This window comes from Elgaria multicarinata, chromosome 6, assembly GCF_023053635.1.
Source record: "Elgaria multicarinata webbii isolate HBS135686 ecotype San Diego chromosome 6, rElgMul1.1.pri, whole genome shotgun sequence".
In the NCBI taxonomy this organism is placed as follows: domain Eukaryota; kingdom Metazoa; phylum Chordata; class Lepidosauria; order Squamata; family Anguidae; genus Elgaria; species Elgaria multicarinata.
This window is the reverse complement of record NC_086176.1, coordinates 108,928,145-108,943,924: the sequence shown is the minus strand read 5'-3', so window position 1 is coordinate 108,943,924 and position 15,780 is coordinate 108,928,145. Positions and strand designations below refer to the sequence as shown.

Sequence of the window (15,780 nt, the reverse complement as noted above, 5' to 3'; positions counted from 1 at the left end):
GATGCCCAGGAGAAGAAAGCCAACCGTTCAGCTGTCCTATCAAATGATCATATAATAAAGATCTTAAAAACAATATAAACATCAGTAATATTAATGGGGAAAAGAGGGAAGAAAACAGCGCCAATCCCTGACACCCAAAGGCTGGAAGAAACTGAAGAGGCTTCACCTGGTGTCTAAAGGGTAGCAAAATCAATGCCAGGCAAACTTCCATAAACACAGTGCCACCACAGAAAAGGCCCTCTAGGTGGTTGACCTAAAGGCAAGGGCAGCTGGAGAAGGGCCCCCGGTGATGGGGGGTCCTCCAGATATCCTGCCCAGATGAGATATAGATGGCAGGGGTAGGTGGGGAGAAAGCTCACCAAAGCAACACCAGATTTGACCGTATTTTTGACAATACTCATACAGGCAGACAGAAAAAGTAGGGTGACCATATGGAAAGGAGGGCAGGGCTCCTGTACCTTTAACAGTTGTGTAGAAAAGAGAATTTCAGCAGGTGTCATTTGTATACATGTAGTGCCTGGTGAAATTCCCTCTTCATCACAACAGTTAAAGCTGCAGTAGCCCTGCCCTCTTTTGTATCTGATCACTTTAATATAGCTCCTGCAGTAAAGGGGCCAATAATCTACTGCTTCATTACCCACAGGGTGACCATATGCAAAGGAGAGCAGGGCTCCTGTATCTTTAACAGTTGTACTGAAAGGGGAATTTCAGCAGCTGCCATTTGTATGCATGCAGCACCTGCTGAAATACCCTCTTTATCACAACAGGTAAAGCTGCAGGAGCCCTGCCCTCCTTTTCATATGGTCACCCTAGAAAAAGGTCCTTCTCCATTTTAAGTTTTAGTCATGGGAGTTTCTGGCTGGTGCATTTCATTTGGCCTAGCAACATCCCAACATTGAACTTCAGAAGATTACCCATCCATATTACATTTTGCATTGTGGGTTTAAAATAAACTAAAAGATTAGTCTCACAGTCAAACAAATTGCCAACAAAGAATAAACAGCAGACATCACAAAATGGGCAACAGTTTGTAATTGGTATACAGTACACACACACATCGTGAGAGTGTGGTCAGCCTTTAAACAACCTTTTTAATTAAAATAATATCAAGAAGTGAATCTATCTGGGCTGGGCATTTGCTGGATTGGGTAGTTTTCCAGCGTGGTTTTCCACCAGCAGTTCTTGAGACAGGGTGGGATGAAAATCTCTGCAAATGAATGCATGACTTTTCTGCCCCCTTTTGCTTTAGCACAGCTGTTTCGGTTTCTTGTCTGAATCATAATCCAGCATCCATGTGGTTATCCTAAAACAGCTCAGATCATGCCTTGGAAACTCTGAGATGCTTTACAGCTTCCAGGCTCTATTGATGTGGCCCATTGCAGGAAGCAGCAGTGCAACAATCAGCGTTTTTGGCCCGGAAGCTGAGGTTTCGGTGGCCGTCTTAGGATTTTAGAGGGGGAAGAACACCCAGGGATATGTCTAGAGGTTTCCAGAGAGATGTATGAGACCCTGCAGCTAAATATTGAGGGTCAACGGCAGCTCACTGGTGCCTACTAAACTAACCTGAACCTAATCAGGAAGTAAAATCTTTGCATTACATAATTGTGGTTTGAACTTGGTTTAAGATTCCTGGCTTGTTAGCGGAGCGACAAACCAGGAATCCTGGTTTGGAAATAACACTATGCTTTTGCTATGCTCGTCAGTCATAGAATCATAGAATAGCAGAGTTGGAAGGGGCCCACAAGGCCATCGAGTCCAACCCCATGCTCAATGCAGAAATCCACCCAAAAGCATCCCTGACAGATGGTTGTCCAGCTGCCTCTTGAATGCCTCTAGTGTGGGAGAGCCCACAACCTCCCTAGGTAACTGATTCCATTGTCGTATAGTGACTGAACCCGGGAGGGGTGCGGATTGGAACCCCAGGCAGGCTGGATAAGGAGAACTACTTTGTTCCTGGAATCTGGTCTAGGCAGCAATCTAGAACGGAAAGTTTTGAGGAGCCTCTCTTGGCCTATCTCTGACTGAGGTAGCACACCAACTCCTGGACTCTGCAACCTTTAAGATGAAGCTTCAAACATTCAGAATTGCCCCTTCCCCTCCCCACCCACCTCTGAACTTTGCAACCAAAAGTTAAAATTATTCATTTATTACATTTTTGTACCGCCCAACAGCCCAAGGTCTCTGGGCTTACCGCAAAAATTAATACCCTAAAATACAACATGATAAAACATAATAAAACCAAAGTGAAAGCCAGCAGCTTTGAAGTCCTAAAGACACAATAAAACCAAACTGAAGGACTAAAAAGCCTGGGGAAATACATTGACGCAGAAAAGACAACACTGTAGGTGCCACAGGCAAGCCTCTCTGGAGAGGGGAGGCCACAACCGGGGTGCCACTACTGAAAAGGCCCCCTCTTTAGTAGCCACTGTATCCAGTAGTGTTGGTCTCATAGTTGTTTCTTCCTTTCTTTACCTGCCCTCCCATCCTTGGGTGTGTTGTTGTCTTGACTTTCTTCACCAGCACAATTGTAAGAGGCTTCTTTTTAATAAATAAAATATTGGAATATGGTAAGAGGTTCCAAGGCTTATCATTAAGGGTCGGCCTCATAGCGGATAACTGTCAGGGCTGGCTGGAGCCATTTTGCTGCCTCAGGCAAAGGGCCGTTCCACACAAAGAAGCTAACTGGACTGGCAGTTGAATTTTTCTTCCGCACTGGCAGCGGGACAGTGACCTCCATGGCTCCTGGCAGCAGAAGGCTGGCTTGGGGGGCCAGGAAAGGCCTCATGGCACACACAGCTCTGTCCTGTAACAGAAGGGAACTGCTGGGGGGTGGGAGCAGCTCAGGGGGAGCAGCTGTGGGGAGCAGGACCGTCACACCCGCTCCCCTGCATCTGCCACCTGAGGCAACTGCCTCACAATGCCTAACAGTAGGGCCGGCCCTGTAAACTTCCTCTGTCTTGTAAACTGAGAATCTCCAGGGCCTCACCTACTGACCTGTTTCACTGTTAAGTCCATCTTCACCCTCCCAGATTCCTTTTCCCTCTCAGTTGCCTCCCCAGCAAGTCATTGTTGTGCTTCTGAGCCGATCCCAGACGTGCTGTTATTTCTTTTTCTTCTGAGGCCTGTCCCGTTTTTTGTTTCGTTTTTGCAGAAAGACTTCACAGTGCGGGAAGAACTGCAGCAGAGCGACGTGGAGCGCTGGCTGGGCTTCATCACCTTCCTTTGCGAGGTGTTTGGCACCATGAGAAGCAGCACCGGGGAGCCCTTTCGAGTCCTCGTCTGCCCCATTTATACCTGCCTCAGGGAGGTAAGGCCTCGCCCTTCTCTTCAGAGCATTCCTGTTGCAGTACCTGACCGGCCTCACTTTGAGAAGTTTCCTGTAGCCGCCCCTCCTCACCTTCTCTTTACTTATACTTTATGCCCTGCACAACCTTCTGTGTGGTATTAGAGAAAAAGAGAGAGAGAGAGAGAGAACAAAGAACATGTTTGAACAGCTACGTTTCCCTTCTCAAGAGTGTCTTGGGATGATTATTGTGAATGAACGCACATGAAAAGCATTTGTGAACAAATGGATATGGACTTAGTATTCCGGCATAATATTTCAGGAGCCCAGGGGGAATAGCGTTGGTAGACAGAGGGGCGAGGCCAGACAGGGCTGCTCTGTGCCGACTTAAGAGTTGCGTCAAGGCGTAATTTTGCCCGTCACCGCAGCGTCATGACCTGCCGACCCTCAGGGGAGAAGCACGAGACGGGGAAAAAGCGGCAAGGAAAGAGCTGAGTCAATATGCTGATTTGAACCAAGCCGGCCTCTTCTTTGCCTGCAGGCTTTCTAGCCTACTCGCAAAAGCGCCGTTTCTCGGCGTTCAGTCAACAGCAAGAAAAGGAACCAAAGAGGCAGCGGAGCGGCTTGGCCATAGGATAGGACTCAGCTTGTGCCAGGGGAAGAGATCCAACATGGCCATGCCCTTGCTCTATTGACGTAGCACTAGTCAACATACACTTGCTAGCTTACTGGATTTCCTGAGAAGCCTTGGAAGCGCTACCGACGTTGCACAAGCATTGGTTTCCTCTAGCACCGTGTCAGTAGCGCATGCGCACAGACACACTTGGACCCTTCCCAAACACCCCACCCCCACTCCCACCCCGCCGGCATTCATGAATGTTTCTGAAGAGCCCTGTTGGAGCAGTGCAAAGGAGATGCATCCACTACAGCATCCTGTTTCTCACAGTGACCAACCAGACGCCCCAATGGGGAGCTCAAAAACCGGGCCTCAAGGCAACTGCTCCCCACCCCACCCCACTGCCTTGCTGTTACTCCCCAGAAGCTGGTATAAGGAGATATATTGTTTCTAAACCTGGAGGTCCCATGTGGTCATCACGACTAGCAGCCATTGATAGATTTATCCTTCATTGGTTTCTTTAATCTCTTTTTATTTATTAGATTTATTTATTTATTTATTTATTTATTACATTTATATCCCGCCTTTTTTCTCCAAGGAACTCAAGGCAGCATACATAATCATCGTCATCCTCTCCCATTTTTATCCTCACAACAACAGCCCTGTGAGGGAGGTTGGGCTGAGGATCTGTGACTGGCCCAAAGTCACCCACTCTATTTCTATGGTCAAGTGGGGACTAGAACCCAGATCACCCGATTCCCAATCTGACACGCTAGCCACTACACTGGCCCTCAATATTTACTTCTTGCATTCGTATCCCACCTTTCCACCAAATAAGAGCCCTCTAAAGCAGGGGTTGGCAGTCTTTTTCGCATTCAGAAATTTGGGGAAATGTCCTGACTGCCAGAAAAGCCAGAAAAGACAAGTGAAATGCCCATAGGCATTCATGGGAAATTAAGGTGGTGGCAGACTGAGCGGGCTTTGAAGCAATCCCAGGTTCCAGTAAGTAAATATGAAAATATTTTTAAATACACCTTGAGAAGAATAGGGTGTCTTGGTGGGCACTGAAGAAGGAGTCTGGAGGCACAAAAAAACCTGCACTAAGCTGATCATCAACCCTCTATTACTGACAGAGCATTTTTTAAATGATTGGTTTTTCACGCTGTGAAGAAGTCCTTCCTTTTGTCTGTTCTGAATCTCCAGCCAATTCCATGGGATAGCCTCATTGCATTCTACTGTTATGAAGTTCTATGGGGCAAAGTAAACAAGCTGTAATTGGTAAGATCAAAGCCTGCTTCCCCATCCCCAAAGCCCCAACACAAAACTGGTGTCACAAGGAGACAGATTCCAACATGGCGCCTCAAAACGTTGTGATTGGTCAAAATCCACCCCTCCCCCAGCCAATTTCACAACCCCATTTGCAGCCTACAAAAGCAGGGAGTCTTGATTCAATTACTTTCAGCGGTGGAGTGAAACTTAACCAGTTTTTCTCCCTGATCTTCTTGGCTGACAGGCACAAATCAATTAGAGAGCAATCTTGTGGTCCCTAGGCAAGCATCCCAGGGAGCATAGGATGGCTCAGAAAACCGCTGGCCCCGGAAGGGGGAGTGAGAGATCCAACCCCCAATTCCAGCCCCTCGCAGCCAACTTGGAGAGAACCATACTGGCTGCCTCTGCACGGTCGTGAAATGTTGTATTTTTAATTGTGTTTCTTAGGGCGTAATCCTCTGGATCCTGTGGCACAATCCCATGGACTGTACCTGGCAGCTCAGAAGGATAGGGAGGAGACTAGAGAGGCCAGGGTAGGATTTATCCCGAGCCTCCTTCAGCCTCCTTCCCTCCCCCTCCAAAGCGCTCTCACTGTACAGGCTGGAAAGCCTGTCTGGCGAAAAAAAAGACGCTCAGAGGAAGGAGAAGCCAAAGTTGTGCCTGACGCTCTTCCCACGCTGCCAGCTTCAGCCCAGCAGGGCTTAGGAATCTAAGTAACCCCCGAGTTTGGGGGCTTCCAAGCAGCGAGGGCGCAGTCAGTAGGGTTGTGCCATAGGATCCGTAGGATTTCGCCCTAAGAAACACAATTAAGAACACAACATTAAAGAATTATAAAGCAGCCAACCTGTTAAAAAATACTACTCACCTGGGTCACTCTTATGAATACTTATGTACAGAGAGATAGGCCGTAGCTAGACCTAAGGTATATCCCAGGATCATCCCGGATTCGTCCCTGCCTGAGCGCTGGATGCCCTGTGTGGCACTTAGATGAACAGGTTTGATCCCAGGACAATTCTGGGATAAACCTCAGGTCTAGCTACGGCCATAGTTGTGTAGGAAACAAACACCACCACCTTCATGAACATCCCTCTCCACACAATGGCTTGGGCCCCGATTTAAGATGGATCAACCCCTACGGCCCCCAGGAAATGAAGCACAGGAGACCCTGCTGAATGGGGTGAGCTGTGGTGGTGTGGGGAAGAGGAGAGGTATTTTTAATGTGGTAAGCAGCATATCAATTTATTCAGTACAACATTAAATAAAATTACAACTGGGGATTCCTTAAACATTGGGTGGAGGGACCTTCCAGGGGCGGAGACCTTCCTTTCACGGAAGGGAGATTGGTGGGAGATCCAGGACAAATAAAAGGAAGTACTTCTTCACACAGCGCATAGTTAAATTATGGAACTCAATGGCTACTAGCCCTGATGGTTGTGTGCTATCTCCAGTATTCGAGGCAGTAAGCCTGTGTGCACCGGTTGCTGGGGAACATGGACGGGAGGGTGCTGTTGCACCATGTCTTGCTTGTTCATCCCTGGTCGACGGCTGGTTGGCCACTGTGTGAACAGAGTGCTGGACTAGATGGACCCTTGGTCTGCTCCAGCATCAGGGCATTTCTTATGTTCTTATGGATCCAACTTCTGCACTTAGGCCATAGCTAGACCTAAGGTTTATCCCTGGATCGTCCAGAGGTCAAACCTGTTCATCTAGGTGACACGCAGGGGATCCAGTGCCTAGGCAGGGATGGATGCTGGATGATCCCAGGATAAACCTTAGGTCTAGCTGTGGCCTAAGAGGGACTCTCTGGGGTGGTGCAATGTTTCTGTATGCCCAGAAAATGCATACAGTGACGCTGCCCCCTCCCCAAATATATTCCAATAATCATGATGGGCATTTTGCTAGTTAATCATAAGGCGTCTCCTCCCCAAAGTTACCTGCAGGGGCCTCTTTGCAACATTTGAAAGAGGCACCCTCTGTTTTGCACAAGCCCTCTGCTTCTGGGTTCGATATAATAAAAGGCAGATCGTTTAAGTGCGCTGTAGCTGCAGGAAGCGTTTCCCTGAGTCACTGCAGTCTCTCATCTGTGTTTTGTTTAACTTTTTTCCATTCATGTCCGCTTCCATTCTTGGAAAGCTGTGGGAGTGCGCTTAATCCCGGCCATTGAATGCTACAGCAACAATGGAGCGTTTCAAATAAGGAAAACTGGCTTGTAAGGCTCAATCACAAAGCACACAATTACCCACAGAAAGTTATGTATTTATTTATTTGTTTCAAATATTTAGCTGTGCCCTGGCTTTTTGTCCCCCGAGACTCACACAGTGGCTTAACAGCGCTAAAGAAACAATTCAGTAGAAACAGCGATATTGAAAAAAAAACTCACAGCAGTAGAGAACACAGCAAAAATCAGGTACGGCGAGAAATAGAACTATTTATCTGCACTTCCTAAAGCCCCGTGAAATAGCAGGGTTCTAGGAATAGAGCCTCGTGTGGCGCAGAGTGGTAAGCGGCAGTTACTGCAGCTGAAATTCTCCCCATGGCCTAAATTCAATCCCAGAGGAAGCTGGTTCTCAGGCAGCCGGCTCAGGTCGACTCAGCCTTCCATCCTTCCGAGGTCGGTAAAATGAGTACCCAGCTAGCTGGGGGAAAAGTAACTGCGACTGGGGAAGGCAATGGCAAACCACCCCGTTACAAAGTCTGCCGAGAAAACGTCAGCGAAAGCAGGCGTCCCTCTAGGAGTCAGCAATGACTCAAGTGCTTGCACGAGAGGTTCCTTTTCTTTCCAGGAATAGAGCAAGTCAAACCACTGGTCTATCTAGAGATTCTCTAAACATCAGCTTAATGTTTTTCTCATCTCGTTTGCCGTGGTCGTTTGCAATCGCTGTTCAATTGGCACGAACAGGAAAATCGCTCAGATCGAACTCCACCAAACAGGAAAATTGCGCCCAGAAATGCGTATTTTCCAAAGTTGGGCAACTTCCCCCATAGACGAACGCAGGAGATTGTGCAGTGGTGAACTGCTTGTTCAATAACAATTTGCGCAACACGCGCAACAATTTGGGGACGTTTTCAGAGGACACATTCTCCAGCTCACATCCACATTCAGGATGGCAAAGAGGGCTCATTCAACTGTGGCTGTTTCTAAACCTGCCTTTTCCCCCCGGGATCGTCCAAGGATCATCCCTGTGCATCCAAATGACACACAGGGGATCCCATGAACAGGCAGGGACGATCCCTCCATTTTCCTGGGTTAATCCTTAGGTGTAGAAATGGCCAGTTTTGTGACCACAAGCTAAATTTTTGTGCATCACTGGGTCTATCTAGCTTGTTATTATTTACACTGACTAGCTGCGAAATACCACCCCCTGGCCTCCAAGGGGTCACCAACACTGATTCCCAACTGTTTTCTGTGAGGATGTTGCAGATCAACTGCTCACTAAATCCATAATAGTTCTAAAACTTCAGCTGGTCCAGAATGCTGCAGCCAGTCTGTTGACCGGGGCTGGTTACAGGGAGCACACAACTCCCTCATTCCAACAGCTTCACTGGCTACTGGCCTGTTTCCATGAAGAATTCAGAGTACTAGTTATGAGCTATAAAGCCCTATATGGCTTGGGACCAGACTACCTGAAAGACTACCACCTCCCATACCAGCCTGCCTGTTCCTTAAGGTCTTGGGGCGACTGGCACCTTCCAAGGCACATTTGGGGGCGACCTGAAAGAGGTCCTTTTTGGTGACCGCTTCCAAGCTGTAGAACTTCCTTCGACAGAGGCTAGGAGCTTTATCCCGCCAGCGTTATACTGTGCAATCACTGCAAATTGCATGCAAAGGACTCAGAAGTTTTCCACCTTATAATCTGCTTTGATTGTGAAGTACTCCCATGCATCCTGCCTTAATGGTGCAATAAAGCAAAAAGATTCGCCGTATTTAGCCCCTACATTTTGAGCGTATCTTCCGAGCCGCCGCTGGGGCACAGGAGCAGGATTTTAAAGAAATGCTTACGTCTGCGTAAGCTTTAAAGATAAAGACACCAAAATTGGCACAGTGATAGATATTAGTGAGAGCTTTAAGCATACCAAATTTGAATTGAATTGGGTGATTCATTGATTTTGCATGATTTTTTACATTTCCCCCCTTAAACTCACTTCCTGGTATGCAAAGGATCGCTGTCGCCCGGTAGCAAAAACAACAACGGCGAAAGCTTAGCGCTACGGGGATAATCCGAGGGAAGCAGGTACATGGGATGAAGCTTTAGGTTTGCTTCCTCTCTGCTGTCCTTCTGCCAGCAGGCAGAGACCACTTTATTTAAGAAGGCCTTTAGCCTGTAAGTGGGAACGTTGGGCTGAGTGTTGCTTTTAACAATAACTTTTCTCCTGTAATTGTTGTCTTGTTGTGGTTGTAATGTATTGTTTTATTGTTTTGATCTTTTTTAGTTGTTTCCGCAACCTGCCTTGAGTGCCTTTTTTTGGTAGAAAGGCGGGTTACAAATAAAATAAATTTCAGCTCCACCAGTAACCCACATAAGCCGTGGAAGAGAGAGAACCATCTTAACTAGCAAGGGAAATGACTCCCCTCGTCCCTTTTCCCAATCTAGTTAAATCAGGGGGAAGTAATTAAGAATCCAGCGTGAGGATGGATGTCGTCTCCTTTGGTCAGTCTTTGTTCCTCCCGTGGTGTTGCTTTCATCACTTCCTTTTCCTTGTTCAGTTGTGATCAACCCAAATCCTTTCATGTGGATGTAAACAGTGTTGCAATAGCGGCATCAATCACTGGGCAAAGAGGACATCTTTGCATCACTTGCTGTGCAGAGGGGACGGTGCAAGAGGAAGCACCCCGGCATTGACCGGGGGGGGGGGCGTCTTTGGGAATGGCTTCTCTTGCGCCCTGTTTTGAGCGTGCATTCTGCATTTCTCCATCTCATGTTCTGCATTTGCCTGGGCTCTGGGGATGAGGTCACATCCTCGTCTCACCTCATTAGGATGGCTTCAGACAGCCAGGAAATATAGTCTGGCAGCTGGGTGGTTCTCCCACATACACACAGGCCATGCCAACCCTCTTGACAATGACATTCTGGTTCCAAAAGCAAAGGCTGCTCCAAGACTGATAAAGGAGATTTAGCTAGACTCCCATCACGGTTTCCTTCCTTCCATGTTCAGGGGCGGGATGGACAAGCGAGAAGGGATGGGTGTCTCCAGCAGGCCCTGCCTGTGGGCTTCCCAGGGGCATCGGCGTGGTGGCCGCTGTGGGAGACAATGTGCCGGACTGAAGGAGCCTTCCGTCTGACCCCTCAGGGCAAGGTTGGCCAGCAAAGGAGCAAACAGCTTTGCCAGAATTAAAATCAGCAGCGTGTGATGGTTTTGTATATAGCTACTTTTCTGGTCACCCGAGATTAGTAACTGTCGCCTCTCAGCAGCTAGATAGGGGGAACGTTGCCCCTTCTTTCCTTTTATAATGCTCAACATTTATATAGAGCCAGTGTGGTGTAGTGGTTGGAGTGTTGGGTTGGGACTTGGGAGATCCGGGTTCTAGTCCCCCCTCCGCCACGGAACCTCACTGGGTGACTTTGAGCCAATCACAGACTCTCAGGCCTTAGCTAGACCTAAGGTTTTTCCTGCTTCCGGGATATCCTGTGTGTCATTTACATGAACAGGGATGACCCCGGGACGATCCCGGGATAAGCCTTAGGTCTAGCTGACGCCTCAGCCTCACCTACCTCACAGGGTTGTTATGAAGATAAAATGGGAAGGAGGAGGACCTTGCAAGAGGGAAAAGTGTGGGATATACAAATAATAATAATAATAATAATAATAATAATAATAATAATAATAATAATAATAATTGCAGCACTTTACAGAGAGGGCAAGGCAATTAGTGTCCACTATCTTAGTAAGCCTTATGACAGTTTTTTTAAAAAATAATGGTGCTTCCAGACGGGAGTGACTTAGCACAGGCCTGGGCAATTTGTGGCCCTCCAGATGTTTCAGTCTTCAACTCCCATTTTCCCTAGTTAGCGCAGCCAGTGGTGTGGGGATGATAGGAGTTATAGGCCAAAACATCTCTCCGGCCACCTAGTTACAGCACCAAAGTTTTGCTGCTCCACTTCAAGGTGGAAGCAGAATTGCCACTCCTCCAGATCTCTGGCATCGAAATGCCGCTCTGACCTGTCACCACCACCACCTTGCTGCAGCAGCAGCTGCGATCTCCCCCTCCCCACTTTCCATGGCTGGAATGGGCAAAGGAGAAAAGAATGTAAAACCAGTCGGTTTTGGAAAGGGAAGGGTTGAAGAAGTGATAGAGTTTGTTTCTAGAGCGGAGAGACAGACCATAGAGAAGGAAATTGCTAGGCGAGAGCAATTTATGCAGGCGTAAGTAGCAGAAAAAGTCTACACCTGGAGCAATTGAGCAGCTGTTTCATTATGCTAAATTAAAAAAAAAAAAGCTTAGTGGGGGGGGAAAGAAAAATGGAGGAAGAAAATATGGGAGGGACTCTATGCAGACTCCTTGTAAAAAGCGTGGAAGCAGCCTAGGTCCATGTTGTTATTTTTTTTTTCAATATTGCAGATAGCAGGCTCCAGCTAATGGCTCGCCTCAGGCCACCAGGACGTCCCATGGCACAGGCAATATTTTTTACAAGATGCTTCTCGGTTCATAGCTCACTTCTATTAGCCACAGTGCTCCAGTAGCTCTTACTTACTTGAATAACGGCCAAAGTTCAATAATGAAAATGCTTGCTACCTTGACAGTTAATGCAGGCATGGGGAAAAGTTGTGTTTCTCAACATGAACCACATCACAATATCCAAGAAGGGGTTCCACGTCAATTGCACAACCTCATCCATACCACAGCCGTGTGTGCCACCATTCCAATTGGAAAGAATCGTGTGTCCTCAGTATTTTTTGCTACTTTTCCCACAGCTGCCGTGAACATCTTTGCTGTTGCTATCAGTGCTCATTTTGACTAAGGCTGTAGCTAGACCAAAGGTTTATCCCAGGATCATCCCGGGTTCGTCCCTGCCTGAGCGCTGGATCCCCTGTGTGGGACTTAGATGAACAGGTTTGACCCCGGGACAATCCTGGGATAAACCTTTGGTCTAGCTATGGCCTTAGATTAGATGAACAGGTTTGACCCCAGGACAATCTTGGGATAAACCTTAGGTCTAGCTACGGCCTAAGATGTAATCAAATCTCTCCTCCCCCACATCCTCCCAATGGTCAATTTATTTATTTATTTATTGCATTTATATCCCGCCTTTTTCCTCCAAGGAACCCAAGGCGGCGTACATAATCCTCCTCCTCCTCCTCCTCTCCATTTTATCTTCACAACAACAACCCTGTGGAGTAGGTTGGGCTGAGAGTCTGTGACAGGCAAAAGTCACCCAGTGGGTTTCTATAGCTGAGTGGGGACTAGAACCCGGATCTCCCGACTCCCAGTCCAACACTTTAGCCACTACACCACACTGGCTCTCTCGTTATTTGCTGGGTGTCCCAACATCTAGCGCAGTCCGGCAGATGGCTGGAACGAGAAAGATCCCTAGTTCTGTAGGAGCCAGAAAGGGTTCCCTAAGCAATGTCTCTCTGTGTTTTTGTTTGCTTGCAGCTGTTGCAATCTCAGGACATAAAGGAAGATGCTGTTCTTTGCTGTTCAATGGAGGTAGGAATCCTGGGCTATTCTCCACCTCAGCCCTTTCTGAACTCCCTCAGCCAACACAGTGCATTGTTCTCCTTCTTCTTCTTTTTAAAAGTTCTGTAACTCGGGAATGGCAGCAACAAAAGGATTTGGGGAGAGAGTAGTTCTGGTACGTGTCTCGGAAACCCAGATAAGGGCCCCGTTCCGAGAAAGACATCCTGCTACAGCCACTTTCGTGGTGGAAATACGCTACGGAGGCCTTCCCCAAGCAGGTGCATTCTAGATGTGTTAGATTACAACCCCCATCATCCCCTAACCTGGGGGCGATGGGACTTGTAGTCCAACACATCTGGAGGACGCCAGCTTGAGGGAGGCTGGTTTACAGCACATACCCATACAGAAGTCTGGATCTGTGTGTATTATTATTATTATTAATAATAATAATAATTTATTTATATAGCAAAATATACCCTATTTCTTTGATTCTAAGACACACTTTTTTCCCCATATAAACTTTTCTAGAAATGGGGTGCGTCTTAGAATCGCGGGTGTGTCTTAGGGTTGTTTTTTTCTGTTGGTGGTGCTGAAATTAGCGTGCATCTTACAATCGATGGCGTCTTACACTCGAAGAGATACGATAGTATGACAATTGGCTCTTGAACACACATCCGGCAAAACTCTTTCCGCAGTGTCTCCTGAACAGGTGAGAGAGAGAAACACTGTCAGGTTGGCTGTGTCCCCTTCAAGCATCTGCCAAAGTCGGGAGTTGCCTGCAAAACCCAGGCCACAATGCATTTGTTGGTCTTGAAGGTGCCTCGAGAAACTTCCTTGGCTGTGCTCCCACAGACTAATTTGCCGACTCTTCCAAAATTCTGCTGTTTGCACGCTACGAAGCATGCACCCTAAAGCTAAATTTCTATGCACATCTTAGAGAAGCTCGCCTGGCCCACTCTCTGATGTCTTTCCAGCACCAGGCAAAGACCTTTTTTTATTATTATTTTCCCAGGCTTTTAAACAAATGTTTATATAGACGATGCTTTTACAGAGCTGCTGTTTCTAGTTTAAGCTAGTGGTTATTTGATGGTGTTTTTCAGACTCTTAAGCTGATTCTACTGTAACGCATTTGGGATCTAAATCTAAACAATTTAAATAATCCCCCCCCCAAAATGCAAAACCTTCTAGAGAAAACACAATAGGATTAGGCAATCCTCCCCATCCCACTTCTCCCCAGTTGTGGGTGGGGGCGGAGGGGGGGGATGTGGTGGAGGAAGATGGAAGTGGCTTCGGTTGTGTGACTGGCACTCTTCAACGCCCAACGTTTGACCCCCCCTCCCACTCCTCTCTTCCTTGACAGCTGCAAAGCACCGGCCGGCTGCTGGAGGAGCAGCTGCCCGAGCTGATGACGGAGCTGCTGGCCATCGCGCGTGACAAGATGCTGTGCCCCTCGGAGTCCATGCTGACCCGGTCCCTCCTCCTCGAGGTCATTGAGCTGCACGCCAACAATTGGAACCCCCTGACCCCCACCATTACGCAGTACTACAACAAGACAATCCAGAAACTGACCACCTGAGAGGAAGACAGCAGGCGGGGATGGCAGAGAGCCGGGAGGAAGGCACGCACTTTACAAAAAAAAACACAAAACACGAGAGGGTGGGCGGGGGTGGGGTGGGGGGAAAGGGATTTGGGAAGGAACTGAGCTGCAGCGACCAGGGAAGGGATGGAGAGACCTTTTGTGGTCAGATACCTAAGAAGACAACCCCAGCATGCTAAAGAATACGTTCACGGGGGCGAAGCATGTTTCTTTTCAGCGGTGTCCTCGAGTGCCCTCGCCACCCCTCTCCCCCTGCTGTGTTTTGTTCCAGGGTCCCCTTTTTATTAAAACCATCGCTCATTCAGCCCTGCATCCCGCCAGGTCATTGTTTGGGTTCAGAAAGAACACGGCTGACTTGAATAGCGCGGCGGAGGGCAGGCGCGGAGGGCTTTCGCGGCATCCTCCCGGCTCGCACCGGCCAACTGGCAGGAGGCAGCCCACAGCAGATGTCTCTGGGGTGGACAAAGGGAGACACGTTCCACACCAGACGCTGGTAATTGACAGCTTTTGTCAAGCAAAGAGGACCCCCCCTCCCCCATTTCTTCCACTCCTCTTGTCTTCAAGGTTTCGTCTCCTGCATTCCCCTCCCTCTTCCATGTCTTCGTACCCTGAAACCCCATTCCAGATTAGACATTCAGAGGGGATAAATTTCTCTCTTTTGCTCTCTCTCTCTCTCTCTCTCTCTTTTTTTTTACCAAATTGCACTGGGTATTTTTTTTTCTTTTGTTGGTTTTATTATTTTATATACATATGCATACCTATATCTGAGATACACATGAATGGACAAGTTGCCGTCGAGCTTTTGAAAGCAAAGATAATGTTATGATGTGAGCTTGCGGTCGCTGGGGGACCCTGACGTGGGGGAAGCAAACTCCCCCAAACACTTTGGAAGTATTATAGCCACAAAATGTCTTGCCAATGGGTTAAGTCCCACTGAACTGAGTATAGGATCAGGCTGTTCTTTAATTTCCAAATAAAAAGGCATCTCCACACTTCGTTATTGCAGTGGGAAACACCAGTGTTAGACTGGTTTGTCGCAGCAAACCCGTAACATGTGAACTCTACATGAGTGTGCAGTTCTTTAAACAGCCATGTACATATACCTTGGAACTCTAGCCCAGCCTAGATTTCCAGATGCATATCTTAAAAGTGTTTAAAGAAAAGTGTACACTGGTGCATGTTGTCCACATGTTGTGTATTCGTTGTGCAACACACTCGTGTTTCTCACAGCGGTTCTGTGTGGACGTGCCTTAACCGTGCATAGGAGTGTAGCTTAAATGAAGCTGAAAACCATGTGCCAATAACTCTCAGAAGTAGCCAGTTTGCGGCTAGCCTGTGGATGTGGAAGTCTGTGGTGCCAGCTAAACGAAACGCAGCTCAGCCATTTGAGGGTAACA

The 15,780-nt window shown here is 47.8% G+C and overlaps 1 protein-coding gene across 4 annotated transcripts in view; it reads left to right on the top strand.

Moving 5' to 3' along the window:
• The window catches only part of CTIF (cap binding complex dependent translation initiation factor), a 202,176-nt gene extending 187,801 nt beyond the window's left edge, over positions 1-14,375 (top strand). For all 4 annotated transcript variants that reach the window (XM_063128269.1, XM_063128268.1, XM_063128267.1 and 1 more), the window contains 3 exons: positions 3,152-3,307; positions 12,763-12,816; positions 14,147-14,375. In XM_063128269.1, coding sequence (XP_062984339.1) covers positions 3,152-3,307; positions 12,763-12,816; positions 14,147-14,362 — 426 coding nt within the window. In that variant the 3' untranslated portion in view covers positions 14,363-14,375. The remainder of the gene's footprint in view (positions 1-3,151; positions 3,308-12,762; positions 12,817-14,146) is intronic.
• The last annotated feature ends 1,405 nt before the right edge of the window (positions 14,376-15,780 follow it).